This window comes from Peromyscus eremicus, chromosome 1 (genome assembly GCF_949786415.1).
Source record: "Peromyscus eremicus chromosome 1, PerEre_H2_v1, whole genome shotgun sequence".
NCBI lineage: Eukaryota > Metazoa > Chordata > Mammalia > Rodentia > Cricetidae > Peromyscus > Peromyscus eremicus.
In genome coordinates, this window is record NC_081416.1 from 28,236,794 (window position 1) to 28,252,035 (window position 15,242).

At 39.0% G+C, this 15,242-nt stretch overlaps 1 protein-coding gene across 1 annotated transcript in view; it reads right to left on the reverse strand.

Annotated features, from left to right (window-relative positions):
- Positions 1 to 2,440: 2,440 nt before the first annotated feature.
- Positions 2,441 to 15,242, reverse strand: part of Fas (Fas cell surface death receptor) — a 38,625-nt gene continuing 25,823 nt past the window's right edge. The window contains exons 3-9 of the mRNA XM_059258872.1: positions 13,938 to 14,075; positions 9,123 to 9,231; positions 7,045 to 7,106; positions 6,829 to 6,894; positions 6,276 to 6,340; positions 4,974 to 4,998; positions 2,441 to 4,285 (exon numbers count right to left, since the gene is read on the reverse strand). Coding sequence (XP_059114855.1) covers positions 3,936 to 4,285; positions 4,974 to 4,998; positions 6,276 to 6,340; positions 6,829 to 6,894; positions 7,045 to 7,106; positions 9,123 to 9,231; positions 13,938 to 14,075 — 815 coding nt within the window. The 3' untranslated portion in view covers positions 2,441 to 3,935. The remainder of the gene's footprint in view (positions 4,286 to 4,973; positions 4,999 to 6,275; positions 6,341 to 6,828; positions 6,895 to 7,044; positions 7,107 to 9,122; positions 9,232 to 13,937; positions 14,076 to 15,242) is intronic.

The following is a 15,242-nucleotide window of genomic DNA, read 5'->3' on the forward strand; positions in this document are numbered from 1 at the left end:
CCTTTCCATTGTTCCTTCCTTCCTTCCTTCCTTCCTTTCTTTCTTTCTTTCTTTCTTTCTTTCTTTCTTTCTTTCTTTCTTTCTTCCTCCTTTCCTCCCTCCATCCCTCCCTCCCTCCCTTTCTCCGTCCCTCCCTCCCTCCCTCCTCCTCTCTCTCTTTCTTTATATATTTATATATTTACCTTGAAAGTAGGGATTTATCCAAGGGCCTTAGGAATGCTCAGAAAGTGGTCTTCTACTGAGGTACACCCCAGCCCCTGGTATAAAATTCTGATCCAGATATATTTACATCCAGAGGAGCACATGGAAAACAATTATAAATAATGCTGCATTGTATGCCTTATCTAGATCACTGTACAGAAACTGGCAATTCAGTACTACATGGTGTGGTGCCTGGTCAAACCAAACACCGGAAGACTCTGTGGACTTACTAAGGATGTCAAAGTTTGCAACACCCACGAGGTCTCTAACCTTCTTTTGTCAATAGCCTTTTACTGCAGCCCATAAGGGACATTTGGGTGATATTCCTGCTCAGGATGTCTACCACAAACGAGATGTGGATCACTAAAGCAAGGTAACTGGACCAAGAAGCCACTTGAAGTCCAGAACACAGCCATGATTATTGATATGGGAGCAGTCATTTCTGGAGTCTCTGGGTGAAGCCAAAGGGGAAAGAGTCACATCCTCAAATACAAAGCCTTTTCAAAGGGACTCAAAGTTCTTGGTTCAAGTTCAAACTCATCAAAGTAGGCACAGGAAGTTCTCACAGCTAATTTCACCTTGAAGAGTGGGAGTTTCATTGCTAATGCAACAACTGTACTAGGCTTGCCCTTCTGCTGTTTCCAACTAGAAAGCTATTCAGGACAGCTCAGATTGTCATCTCTCAGAGAGACATGGAGGCAGAGCCCAATATGAGTTAATCTTTCTTCCGAAGGCACTTTGAGACCACAGTGGTCAGATTCCTTAAAAAAAAAAAAAAAAAAAGCAATCATTTGCCAAACTAGAGAGTGGAGATTGGAGTTGAGGAGGCTGTCACCATTGGAATGGAGAGAATGGAGTCCTGAGGAAAGAAAGCTGAACAGAAGAATAGGTTGTAATCTACTCAGATGTTCCTCCAGGTCTGAGACAGTGAGGCTCCCAGAGCCAGGCGAAGAACAATTTTAGGTTAAAGAACAACTACTGATGGATGGAAGCAAAACATTTCCCTAAAGCTGACTCATGGATGAGAGATGCTGGACTTCCAACCCACTACAGGGAAGCTGTCTAGTACGACATATCCAGAAAATCCAGACTTCCGGTAGTAGAGCTGACTGGTCATAGAGTTACAGTTATTTTAAGGCTCTATAACAAAGATAAAGATGAAAACTATCTTCTGCAATAGCCACTGTCCCCATGTGGCTACCGGATCTATGAAATGTGGGTAAACAAAAATGAGATGTACTTATAGGTATAATAAAACACAAGCTATAGTTTTAAGACTTTATGAGGGAACGTAAGCTGTCCCATCAATAGTACTTTGTTAGGGTGTTTTTTAAGGGAGAGTTGCTTTGTTTAATTGTGTGGCTGGGGACTGAATCCATGGTCTTGCTGTGCAAAGCTGTTCTTCCAGTTCTAATTAATAGTTTTAATACTGATTGCATGCTAAAATGTCAATTCTTGGAAATATTGGGTTAAATAAGCCTATTACTATAATTAAAAATATTTAAAGACATGAAAAAAGTCAATGATAGGAAAAGAGGGTTGCTTTTTCAAATATTGACTTAAGAGGGGGAGAAAGGGGCACCTCCCACATACAGCAGAACCTCAAAAGGCTCCTTTGGTTGTTTGCTATGGTGACGTAGGAGCCATAGTCACACTTCCCATAAATACTAGTGTGCTTTCTCTATGTGACTGTTAAACAGCTTCAGCTAAATTTGATTTTAACATGAAAGCTGTTGTTTTATGAATGTCTGTGTTGAGATGATATTCTCAAAAGGAGAAGAAAAATAAGGGGATAAATACATTTTAAGGGCTTCTTGGAGAGAGAGAGAGAGAGAGAGAGAGAGAGAGAGAGAGAGAGAGAGAGAGAGAGAGAACCTAGTGATCACCAAGTAGCCAGAGTATAGTGTTTGAATTTCCTCCTTTCAGCTCACTTACCCCAAAAGAGCAAAACAAAACAAAAGAAAAAACAAAAACAAATAAACAAACAAAAACTCACCCCTTAACATTTGTATTTGGTTACCAGTATTTCAGTGCCCCTGGTTGACAAATGGTTGTGTTCTATTTGGGAGTATTCTTGGCAGGAACAACCATGGAATGAACCATGTAACTATCAAAAGGCTTTACAAAAGGAATTTCCTCCTCAGATGTCAAAGCAAGCTTTAACGATTCATCGAACAGGTAACATTTAAGTGGTCGGTGGAGTGAAGGAAAATAAAACAACGGGCAAGACAACAGAGAATCAGAAATGCCAAAATGGTACTTTAATTAAAAAAATTCCTCTGTTATACATTTCCATACATAGAGGGAAAGAATCATCCAACAGTGGAAGGTCTTTAGGTAACTGCAAATATTTGTTTCCGTTTATAACTCTCCTCAGTTCACAGCACATGAATATAAACACAAGCACTGCAGATTCCAATTCACATTTAACACAACTTTCATACAGGTTTAAGTGTGAAAATAACAGCATCACAGTAGACGGAGGAAATGGTTTGTCTCAGAACCTGAAGAGAATATCAGAAGCAATTCCTAGAACCTTCTGCCTATTTTATCTTTGCTGGACATCAGCTGGCATTTGTAGGTGAAGAGAACACACCAGAAGTTGACACATGGCAATGAAGTGGCCTTTCATATCGTCCCCACCTTTGGTGGTAGGCACAAGTCCATAGCATGCCCTAAAGCTACTCCCCAGAAAAGCAATGCACTCCTCCTTCCAAAACAGGTCAGAATTTCCAAGGCAGTTCTGGGTTTTTGGGGATGGGGGGCAGGGACCATTATTTCTTTAGAAATGTTTCCAGGTTTAGGAGTACATAAAGCTGTATCGGATTGAACAACAAGGAGAAAGCAGAGAGGTAGTGTGGCTGGAGTAATACACTCTTACTCAAAAACACTTTGACACCTGAGACACAAGCAAATTATTTTGGAAGAATAAAATGGTATATAAATAGAATATATTCAAGCATTTGGATTTATTCTACATTTTCCACACAAATTTAAATTAGAAATATTACATCACAAAACACCAATGGTCTGCACACACACCCAAAAAAAATCTTTGAGACAGACCTTATTTAATTCTACATTTAAATACATGTGCAAGCTTTGCATGGATATGTTCTGAAGATGGCTAACCAAGTCTCTATATATAGTAAAATCTCTAGGATTATCTTGGAGTTGGGGTTGGGACAAAGTATCCTTACAGTGTGTGTGACTTCATAGCCAAAGTCATGCCTTCTGTGACCATGGAACAGAGTAGACTATCACAGGCCAGCATACAGTAACTACTCATGCCTAGAGCATGCTCTTAAGTTAATGTGCTTTTGTGTAGACTTCTGTCTGGGTACATAAATCACTACTGCAGTTACTCTAGCACCTGTCCATCCTCCACATACATATAAACATTACTCAAAACAGAATCATGAAATCTTCCAATGTTATAAATATATTGTCTCTAGAAATCTAAGGAAATAGAAAATATACTCAATAAAAAGTCAAACACCATTTATAGATTTCCATTATTAAAAATGTTCTTCTTTGCTTTGTAATTTTTCTTTTGTTATATTTGAGACAAGGTTTTACTTTGTGATCCAGGCTAGTCCAGAGCTCACTATGTTGTACGGTCTGACCTTGAACTCATGGCAAGACTCAGACACCAGCCACAGCGCTGGTTTAGAAGATTCTCTCTCTCTCTCTCTCTCTCTCTCTCTCTCTCTCTCTCTCTCTCTCTCTCTCTCTCAACAGCTAGAACTGAGGTAGTTTTCACTTGAGTCTTGTCTTTCATTTTCATTTCTGAAAGTTGAATTTTCAATGTCCTCCCGGACTATGGCCTGAATGTTCTCTACAAGATCACAACAGTTGATTCTTTTGAGGCCTCTTATTAAAGTGTGATACGCACCCTTCCTCCCATGAGACTGATACCAGTGCTGAAGCAGCTGGATTTTCTGCTCCCCTGTGTTTTGGATATTGTCATTCTTGATCTCATCTATCGTCGTTTCAGAGATCCCATTCTTCCGAACAAATTTTTTAACATCACTTAATTTCATTTGTTCGGCAATATTCGAGATGTGTTTACTCAGGTCAACGTCTGAAAAACAGAAAACAGTCTCCGAAAATGTCTTTCTAAGAGGGATTTCCATTACTGAAGCCATGTGCACTTACTTCTTCCCTTAAAATTTGGAGTGCAGGTGAGTCCTATTGCTCCAAACAGAATGAGCTTGAGTTGTACTCCCAAGCTTGCTGTGGCTCTTATACTTTTACTCTTTGGGCGTGATACAAGACATCTTTATGTCTTCTTACCTCATTCATGAAATCAGAAAATTAAAAAAAGATCCAATCTAGTACCCCCTAGAGACCTAATGACCAGACCCACAAACCTAAAAGGACAGTTCTTCCTGTCTCTGAGTCACAGGTCAAAGGACAGGAGCAAATAGAATTGGACATGTTGTTGCAGAGGTGAGAACATGCTAACTGAGGCTATGGTTCCATTTGACTTGGACATCAATTTACAAGGAGTTTTGTGATACAGCTGATTATGAAGAAAATTTTTCTTAAACCTCTAATGATATACTGTCTTATCACTACCTGGTTTATTTTTAATTAAGAATGTTACAGATCTAAACTTTTGATAGAACTGACAGTTTAAATAACAGGAAAGCCTAAAGTGTCACTGAAATTCAAACATTATTCACTCTAAAATCTTAGTGTTTGTTCTAATTTAGGCTTATTCTGACAAAGAAAGCCACTTCTGTGAAATAAATAATAGAAGAACTTACCTGAGAAATTAATTGGCATGTTTTCCTGGGAAGAATAAAACAGAGGCAGAGAGACAAATACACACTTAAGTGTCATTTAATTCTTTCTAAATTCAGAAGGAAATATTTTACAATTGCCTACTACTACTACTACTACTACTACTACTACTACTACTACTACTACACACAAAATTAGGAAATTAGACTTTATGGTTAAGATGAGTTCTTTTAATCATTCAATTTAGATACTGAAAGGTTCCATCTGCCTGTATTAGATACTATCTACCATTAGCTCCAGGGCTAGAGAGAGCCATACTATGCCTGTTAAGTGTTAAAAGCAAAGTCTTGGCTGGGGTTTGGAATCAGAGTCGTGCACTATGGCCAACGGCATTTATGCCGGGAAAATAGCAAGGTGAAATGTGGCGCTTCGCACAGCACATCCCTTTTCCAGCTCACACTGGTAGGCTTCCAAGCTCCTTTACTGTTCCTTATAGTATTTATGTAAAGCCTTGTAAGGATTTATTTTATTCTGGAAATGCCTCTTATAAGCTTGCCTTCAGAAACCCAGCTTTTTTGAACCAAGTTAGGAATATGCTTTAAGACCATTTAAAACTATCTATTCAGTCTGTTTCCTTTCTCTTGACATTTAACCCACCTTTGAGAAGACAATCCAACCAATCCAACTATGCCTTGGACTCCCCATGTAATTCGTTTTTTACAAGATAACTTTAATGCATGACTTTAATCTTAAACTGTGCTCCTTAATCATGTCCCTCACCCATATAATGCACGTGTGCATGAGCACTATGACAATTCAGTGTAACATCATTCATTCCCTGGCAGCAGCCAGTAGACTGACAGCAACCTTGACAAATATCCACTGTAAATGCTGAAGGCGACATGTAAATACAGGTTGAAAAAAAGTCTACTTGTGGTTTTGAGTGCTCCTCTGGGTCAGTAGGGTCCAAAACCAACTTCTTCTCTTGGAAAACTCTGGTAAAAGAGTATTTCCAGTACCATGCTTTATTGTACTGTCCAATAGATAGTGCACATGGTCTTCTCTTTAAGAAAGACATGAACAGGTCAGCACGGGCTCCATCTTGACTCTAATGACTATAGAGGTAGATAATGCTTTTATATAGCACCCCACAAAAATGTACTAATAAATTAGCTGCTGCTGTGTTAATTCATTATTAATGTTGTTCTGACTTGTGGACAATGGACAAACACATATTTGTTTTAAAGAAAGTACTAATTTTTGTTTGTTTGTACCTTTATTTCTTTTGTTTTTCCAAGAAAGCCAATGACACTTTGCATACTCACAGGCTTTGAGATCCCAGACTCAGGGTCATCATGACCTCTTCTCCAATACTTTTTATATAAAAACCCTGAAAAATCAAAGAGATTGCTGTCAGACTCACATGCCATTCTGACAGGAAATCCTCACACTAAGCGAAGTGAATTGAAGAGACAGTTACTTGTTCCGACAAAAAAGGAAAAATTGCAAGATTCTCAGTCACTGAAAGTTGGTATATCTTGTCACCCCTAGGCTTCAAGGGGATTTTCTAGAACAACTATGATGATACCTAGCTTTCCCTTAACTACTGTCATTATGAAGTAGTTTTTGGATAAAACATGTTGTCATAGATTTTTAAGTTAAAGACACAAAATAAGAGAGAGTGATCAAAAATAAATAAACATAAAAATTAAATAAACATTAAAATAAATGGTTTATTGAGGGAGGTCAGGCCCAGAGAAGGTCAGGTTTATCAGGTGTCATTGTCACACTCTCCCTGGCTTTCTGTGGTTCTCTATGGGCACACTGGCTATGTCTCATGTCATTTTAATCTAAAGTTTAAGCAAAGAGAGAACTTACCAACCAACAATACTACCAAAAGGAGGATGACGATCAACCATAGGAAATGGTATCCAGAACCTGTGGCTGGAAATATTGGACATTTCATATGAAATTAAGCAGCTTTTAAGATAAAGCGAAGCTCTGTTCTCTCAATTAATAATAAACCAATAAGCATTTACTCTGACACGATGATGGGGATGGGGAAGGAATGTAGTCATAAAAACAAATGATTACTTTCTCTCTTGCATTTGGTATTGCTGGTTGGTGTGCACGGCTCAAGGATTCCATGTTCACACCTGGGGGGGAAAGGCAGAAGAAGCTTAGAAGGCCTGTGTAGAATCCTCCCGTGTCTTTCATGTACATGACACATCAGGATTCATTTCATTTGCCCTTTTATCTCTGGCACTTGTTTCCTCTCAGACATTTCCAGATCACCATCAAAAGCTGGTACCACCTAAGAACTGTGATTGGGTGTTTGATTGAGCAATGTTAAGTCTGCCTTAAGATATAGGGGCTAGAGAGATGGCTCAGTGGTTCAGAGTGCTTGCTGCCTGTTGAGGGGATCAGAGTTCAATTCCCAGAACCCACACCAAGCAGCTCATAGCCACCGCTAACTGCAGCTCCAGGGTGTCTGACAGCATCTTCTGGCTTTCCCAGCATTGCAGTCACATGCATATCCCTGTGTCACATGTTTAAAAATAAAAATCCTAATGGTACCAAGAGTTTTAAAAGGCAATAAATACTAATATACAAAAGAAATGGATAGACAAAAATAAACTTAAAATTGGTAATAAATTGAATTCTTAAGTTCAATACAATTAAATTGATACAAGAGCTTAAAATAAGCTGTTTTAAAAATGACTTATCAAGAGAAATTTGAAAAAAAAAAGTCTTATAAACCATTAAAATGGCCTGAAGGGAGCGACTGCCTGGGATATTGCCCAGGGCCCCAGCTAGGAGTGATCAGGACGGATCAAGAGGCACTTGTGGGATTTTCTTCAGATACATAAACTCTGACAGTCCAAGTTCACAGCCCACCTCTTCCTTGAAGCCTAAGCAGGTATGTTGAGAGATCAGGTAATCTCCCGGAGCCTGTAATCTCACTGACAGCATTACACTATACTTCAACCAGTACCAGCACGAAGAAAACTGAATTGTGATTATAAAGTGTACAGAGCTATTATTGTGCTATTACTTTACCAAGTTAACTACTTCCCTGCATTCCCCACCTTGCCCCTCATCACTCTCAGACACTTGGAGCTAGAGAACAGAGCAAAGGTAAGAACACAAATGTTTTTCCTAATAAATAAGATAGGAAGCATCATGTCTCTGCTTTTCAACCAACCTATTAGATGAATGCCCATAGGTTCCAAAGGTGAGTTACAGGATTACAGAATGGCAAGGGAATAGCAGTCCTAAGCATTCTCCAGAAAACCAGCATCTGACAAACCAAAAGCTGCTTTTCTTTCAGTGCTGGGCATTGAACCCAAGACCTTGCACTTGCTGGGCAAGTGTTCTACCACTAAGATTTACCCTGAGATGCAAAAGCTGTCTTTGCAACATGTACTACCTAATGTGATCTCCAGAGAAATGTGGCAGAAGGGTGGTGCTAATTAAATATTCTTTGCATTCCACGAGAGAGAAAACTGAAGTTCAAATGGGTTAAGTGATCTGCTCAAACTAGTCCAATTAATCAGCAGATAGGTGAGCAGTACAAGCAGGTTTTCTAGATTTGAGTCAAAAGCAAGCCCTTTAGCATCAAGGCAAAGTTCTCATGATCTGATTCATTTCCAGGCTTTTCTACCCTCCAGTAGATATGGAAGTATCTTATGCCTCTTTAGAGCTGTTGTTCCCTGCCTGAACACACTTCCCACCGACATGTACTGCTGTCTCTTGCCTCCTCAAGACTCTCACCTTCCATACAGAGTCAAAAGGTCTTCTTGCATAACTTGCACCACTCCTAGCACAAATGTTTTATGCTTGCCATACACCATAAAGTATTGACATGCAATAAGCATTTGTTTTTTAGCTTTCTTTGCCCCTAGAACCAAAACCATGATGACAGTCGCATCTCCCATAACCATCACCAACCTAAGCAGCCAGCAGTGTAACTTGAACAGAATGGTTTTGGTAATGTTCAGAAACTGGAGACTACTCAGTGATGTCTGGTGTTGATTGGTGGTAACTGAGCAAATAGAAAAGACAAGAAGAGAACTCAGTTCCTAACTCCCCATTCAGTGTGGCTCTTCTCTAAGAAGGTAGGATGTCCCAAGTTACAGCTAATGTTTTAGGCACTGAATACTAAAACTTACGTGACGCAGCGATCACAGTGTTCACAGACAGAAGCATTACAATAGAAGTCCTGTTTGCACTTGCACTTGGTATTTTGGGTCCGGGTGCAGTGTGTTTCCACTTCTAAACCTAGAAATCCAGTTTATAAAGTATTAATTATAGCAGCTAGTTAAAAATAAGCAATGAAAATAATGACTGGATTCTGCATAGACTTTTTTTAGATCTACTGCTTATTATCAACTGTTACACTATCACATCTTTTATAACAATGTTTTGTGCTGATATATTGGGTGCCCCAATAAACTAGCCTGAGGATCAGAGGACAGAGCCAGCCACTAGATTAGACATAGAGGTCAGGCAGTGTTGGCACACACCTTTGATCACAGTAATTGATATCTCATACCTTTGCTTAGGAAGCACACATGCCTTTAATCCCAAGAGGTAATACAGCAGGGCAGAGAAAGGTATATGAGGTGGGAGAAAACAGGAACTCACTTTCTTTAGACTGAGGATTTCGTAGAGGTAGCTCCTTTGAAACCCATTCAGGCTTCTACTGTTCTACACAGAAGCCCTCAGCCTCACATCTGAATCTTCACCATTGGCAGAATTGGGGGAGACAATTGGGATTTCTTAAAGGGAGAAATTAGTTAAAAAAGATTTTTTTCCCATATTAAAAAATGGGAAATATTTTTACAAAGGAAGTGTTTTGGATATTGCTCTGTATAAATAAAACACTGATTGGCCAGTAGCCAGACAGGAAGTATAGGCGGGACTAAGAGAGAGGAGAGAGGAAAAGAAGAGGAAGGTAGAGGAAAGGGAGACACTAGCTGCCATTCAGGGAGCATCATGTAGAGGCAACAGGTAAAGCCACGGAACACGTGGAAACATATAGATTAACAGAAATGGGCTTAGTATAAGAGTAAGAGCTAGACAATGGTAAGCCTGAGCTAATGGCCAAGCAGTTTAAATAATATAATAGTCGATGTGTTTATTTTGTAAGTGGGCTCCAGGACTGGCGGGACTTGGCAGGAGCTGGAGAGAAATTCTCCAGCTACAAGGAAGGAATTTGATCTCTGTTTGATAATATAATTGACAGTCTGAAAATGGAACAATTAAAAGAGAGAATAATTAATGTAGATGGGATTTATGTAATGTCAATGATAAATATTATTTGTTTTATCATTTAAAAAGTTGGTTAATATGATTGCCAAAATAAAAGTTTTAGAAGAACTTGTTAAAACAGATCATAGAGAAATTCAGACCCAGACAGAAGAATTTAAAGGTGAACCAATCTCAGCATTGCATTATAAGGTTTCAGAGAAACAGCCTAAGGCTTTCAAACAGCCAACCTTAATCTATTCAGTAACTTTACAGGGACTGCCAAATGCTCAAGGCTATATACAAGCTAACTTTACTTCTGTGGAAAATGTTAGATTTGAGGGGATTCAAAGAAGCTATAGTGCCATATGGTATGCATTCCCTGTTTGTGAAGCAGATGTTAAACTTGTGGTCAACTTGTAATAGAACTATCTCTCAAAACTGGAGATATTTGGTTACAGCCGTCTTAGAGGCTGATCCACAATTACAATAGAGGACCTGGTGGAAGGATGAGGCTAAGACCATTGAACAACAATGTAGAGCTAGAGGTACAGAAATCTCCAAGATCAACTTCTTAGAGAGAGAGACTATGCTAATATAGAAAGGCAATCTTTGTATGATGACCACACCCTGGCTTATGCTGAGTGGTAGCCTTGAATGCTTGGGACAGAACTGAATAAGTAGGAAAGAAAATTGAGTCATTTACAAAATTTATGCAGGGCCCAAAAGAAACCTTCATGGATTTCTTACAGAGGCTGTCTTCAGCAGTAAAAAGAATGATACCAAATTAGGAAGCTAGACAGATAATATTTGAATCTCTAGCTTTTGGAAATGCTAATGTACAATGCAAAAGGGTAATTAGGCCATTAAAGGCTAGATCAGAACCCTTGGAGGAATGGATATGAGATACAATTAATATTGAATCTCGTGACCATGGTGATACTTTGATAGGAGAAATGATTTCCAGAGGTTTGAAGAAAAATAGTAATGTCAGATGTTTCAAATGTGGTAAACAAGGTCACCTAAAAAGGAACTGTAAACAGGGCATTCCTAGAAACAATGTTTTTTCAAGGAATAATCCCAACAGAATGCCCCTCTGTTCTGGATTATGCAGAAGGGGTGGCAAAGGCAAACATTGGACTAATGAATGTAGGTCAACGAGGGACAGACAAAGTAATCCTTTGCCTTTGCCATTGGAAAATGCCCTGAGGGGCCTCTCACAGGCCTCCATGAAAAATTCAGTTCAGTCCTTTCCTGCCATCATGGAAGAAACCTCTTCTCAGAGTAATTAAAGAACCTAATGCCTTTTGTAAAAAAAAAAAAAATCATACTTCTCTATATGATAGAACAGCTTTAGAAAATAAAGCAAAAAAAGTTGAGGAAAAGCCATAAATCAAAATTGATAAAGATTAGATTTGGAAACTCCCCCAAAATTAGGGTTGGGGAAGGGTTTTGTTTTTGTCTTCCAGGAGAATAAAGGCATCCAGTTAAAAAATCTGAAGAACACTGGACAAATGAGACAGCTGAAGAAAAATGACAAATCATCCAGAAAAAAAAAGTGTTCCACAAAAAAGATTTTCTGCAGTGAACCATGACCATGCCTAACAGCAACTTTGAAGTCTCCAAAAAGATGTTTCTGTCATTTCTCATATTTTTTTGGAAGTTGCTTGCTTACATTTCCTGCTTACTTAGGTAGTATTATTTCCTTCTTGGGTCTCTGAGGGAGTTGAAGACTGGATAATTATAGTCTTCTTTGTTAACAAATTCAGAAAAGAAACTCACTAATGAGGTGTAAAGTGTGTAAGTTTGAAAGACATCAAAAAACAGTATTTGGTTGATAATACAAATTAAGATAGAAAGTGAATTAGGTACAACATTTTGGACTCACCAAAATAGGATAAATAATGGAATATTTTCTCTAAATCCATCAAATGTTAATGGACTGGACATTGTTAATGTAATTCTTTTTTTTTTTAAGATTTATTTATTATGTATTATATATATATAGTGTTCTGCCTGCATGTATGCTTGCATGCCAGAAGAGGGCACCAGACCTCATTACAGGTGGTTGTGAGCCACCATGTGGTTGCTGGGAATTGAACTCAGGACCTCTGGAAGAGCAGCCAGTGCTCTTAACCTCTGAGCCATCTCTCCAGCCCCAAGTAATTCTTGACTGTATATATTGTATATACTTATTGTACTTAAATTGTATATATGTTTTCTTATATTAGTTATAACCTTTTATTATTTTAGGCAAAAATAATAAAAGGAGAAAGATGATGTATTGTATACACTAATAAATTTGCCTGAAGATCAGAGAACAGAACAAGCCACTAGATTAAACATAGAAGTAGGCAGTAGTGGCACATACCTTTAATTCTAGCACTCAAGAGGCAGAGATCTGTCTGGATCTCTGTGAGTTCAAAGCAACCTTGGACTACATGAGATTGACTCAGTCTAGGAGAGAAACAGAGCCAAGCACTGGAGGCAGACACCAATACTTGGGAGTCACATGCCTTTAATCCCAGCACTAGGAAAACTGAGACAGGAAATGATATGGGTGAGCAGAGAAAGGTATATAAGGCATGAGGAGACAGGAACTAAAGTCTTTCGGCTGAAGAAAGCTTTTCAGGCTGAGGAGTCCTAGAGGTAAGAGGTGGCTTGTTCCTTTGTCTCTCCGGTCTTTCAGCATTCACCCCAATATCAGGCTCTGGTTTTTTTTATTAAGACCATTCAGGAATTTGTGTAACAATATTTACTAACAAAAAAAAAGGCAGTACCAGGTTGAAAGGACCATCAATCAAGTAGAGTTGTTAGTGGATAGATATCCAGAAAGCCAGACACTCTCCACCATTGCATGGACGGCCCCTTTGTTCCTTTAATTGAGAGCCTTGTGCCTTAAATACATGGTCTAAAAATCATCATCATTGTCATCATCATCATCATCATCATCATCATCATCATCATCATCATGTCTAGCACGTTAGAATGCTACATGGTAAGCCTGAACTAAGCTTAAACAGACACATTTTCAGGCTCCACTTGGAGACTGATTTAATTGGGAGCTGAGACCTAAGCATTAATATTTCAACAGCTCCTTGAGCAGCTCTAATATATAACCGGGTTTGGCATCGCTTCTTTACAGTCTGGTGTAAAAGCTTTACGCTGAGAGAAAGAGAGAGAGAGAGAGAGAGAGAGAGAGAGAGAGAGAGAGAGAGAGAGAGAGAGAGAGAGAGAGAGATATCTAAAACTTGATGCCAAAGTATGGCCATTTTTTGTTCTGTTCTGTTTTGTTTTCACCTTGGTCTTGAGAAGAGATTGAAATAGCTGCAAAAATTCCAGTCCCCAAGTAGAATGATGTTGACAGACCAGATCCCCAAACATGAGGGGACATCCTCCCCACATTTGGGGTTTCTCTGTACAGCTGTGAACAAGAACCACAAGCCAAGTTTAAATAGAAGTGGAAAAATAGCTTCTATGGGTGGCTTTGATTGCAGCTGGTGCATCTCCACTCAGGGTTATTAGTCCTTTGCCTCCACTTGGGAGTATTGCTGAGAAGACCCTTAAACGTGATTACTACCTAATGACCTGGCTAACATTACCTAGCTAGCCTCATTCTGCTCCTTCCTATATGTTAGCACAGTACCAGAGTAGACCCCAATCTCAAACTGTGCCATGTGTGGTTCTACATGAAGTATGGGGATCGGATTATTTCAATTGCTTTCTTAGACACATACCATGTTCTCCATCACAGAGTGCACATCTTCTGCATTTGTCAGAATAATGTTCCTTGTCCATGTATACCTTCCCTTCCGTGCAGAGAAGGCACCTTGGTTTGCCACCATTGAATGTACAGTCCATATGTTTTCGTTCACCTGTCATAGGAAAAAAATATATATTAAATGTTTGGAGCCAGGGCAGTTGCCATGTAACAGCATGGGAAGTATGCGAAGATGATAAAACAAATCTTAAGATCAGGGAACAATATGTCAGGCTAATTACATGCAAATGCAATGGGAAAGACAAATAGCTATTGGGAAAAAAATCATATTAAGAGCCTTCCAAAAACAGAAGGCAAAACAATATTCCCATAAAAAGCAGGATAGTTAGCAATAGAAACACAGGGAAAGAGTCAATCAGAGTGACCAAATGCACTTCTCTGAAGAGAAGAAACTAGATAGATGGTGGAGGTGGCTGTCCTTGGCTCTGAGATGACCAGACAAACTCACTTTGTTCTGATTCTCATTTTGTTTTCCCAAATCCACAAATCCTGGTCACAGGCAATACATTTTAAGCAAAAGAACTTTGGAAGTTTCTAGAAATTTCCATCAAATCTTTGACAGAGCACTTAGTGTCTGTAAGCCTAAGTTTTTGTCATGCAAATGATGAAGTCTCTGTCATTACTATCAGAACTGTGCACATGCCACCCAATAAATAGTCACAGTTCCTTCTTCTCTCCCCTTTCTATTTATTTTCTACCGAGGAACACAGCACATTTTGTAGACAAGCACATGTATTTCTAATAAAATATCATAGGGTTTGTTATTATTGCATACAATCTGAAATAATATTCATCTTTGCTTTGATTTATTTAAAGTAAGTCATTCTATTTCTGTGACTAATCATTATAGAACAATGCCTTCTGGAAATATGGTCACATATTGAACAAGTGTTTATTAAATGTCCATTGTGTGCTAAGGGATCTCTAGGAGCAGAAGGAAGTCCTGCAGGAAGTAAGACAAAACATTAGCTTCCGGGGTCTTCCCCTTCTCAGGCAGAGAAGCTAAGTGGCAGCAAGTGGCAGTGGGCAGTGAATAGAGAGGCAAGTGCTGCAGAATATGCAGGGAAGTGTGGCAGAGATGCAGCACCAGCAACTCTAGTCACCAATGGTGTAAATAGTGATAAAGGCCAAACACAGTCAAATCTGCTCACCGTGCACAAAACAGCAAATGCAATCTATTCTGTGTTTCCTATTACATGACTTGGTGAATTTCCTCATAGAATTCTTGTTGTCCAAACACAACATTTACTATGTACAGTCA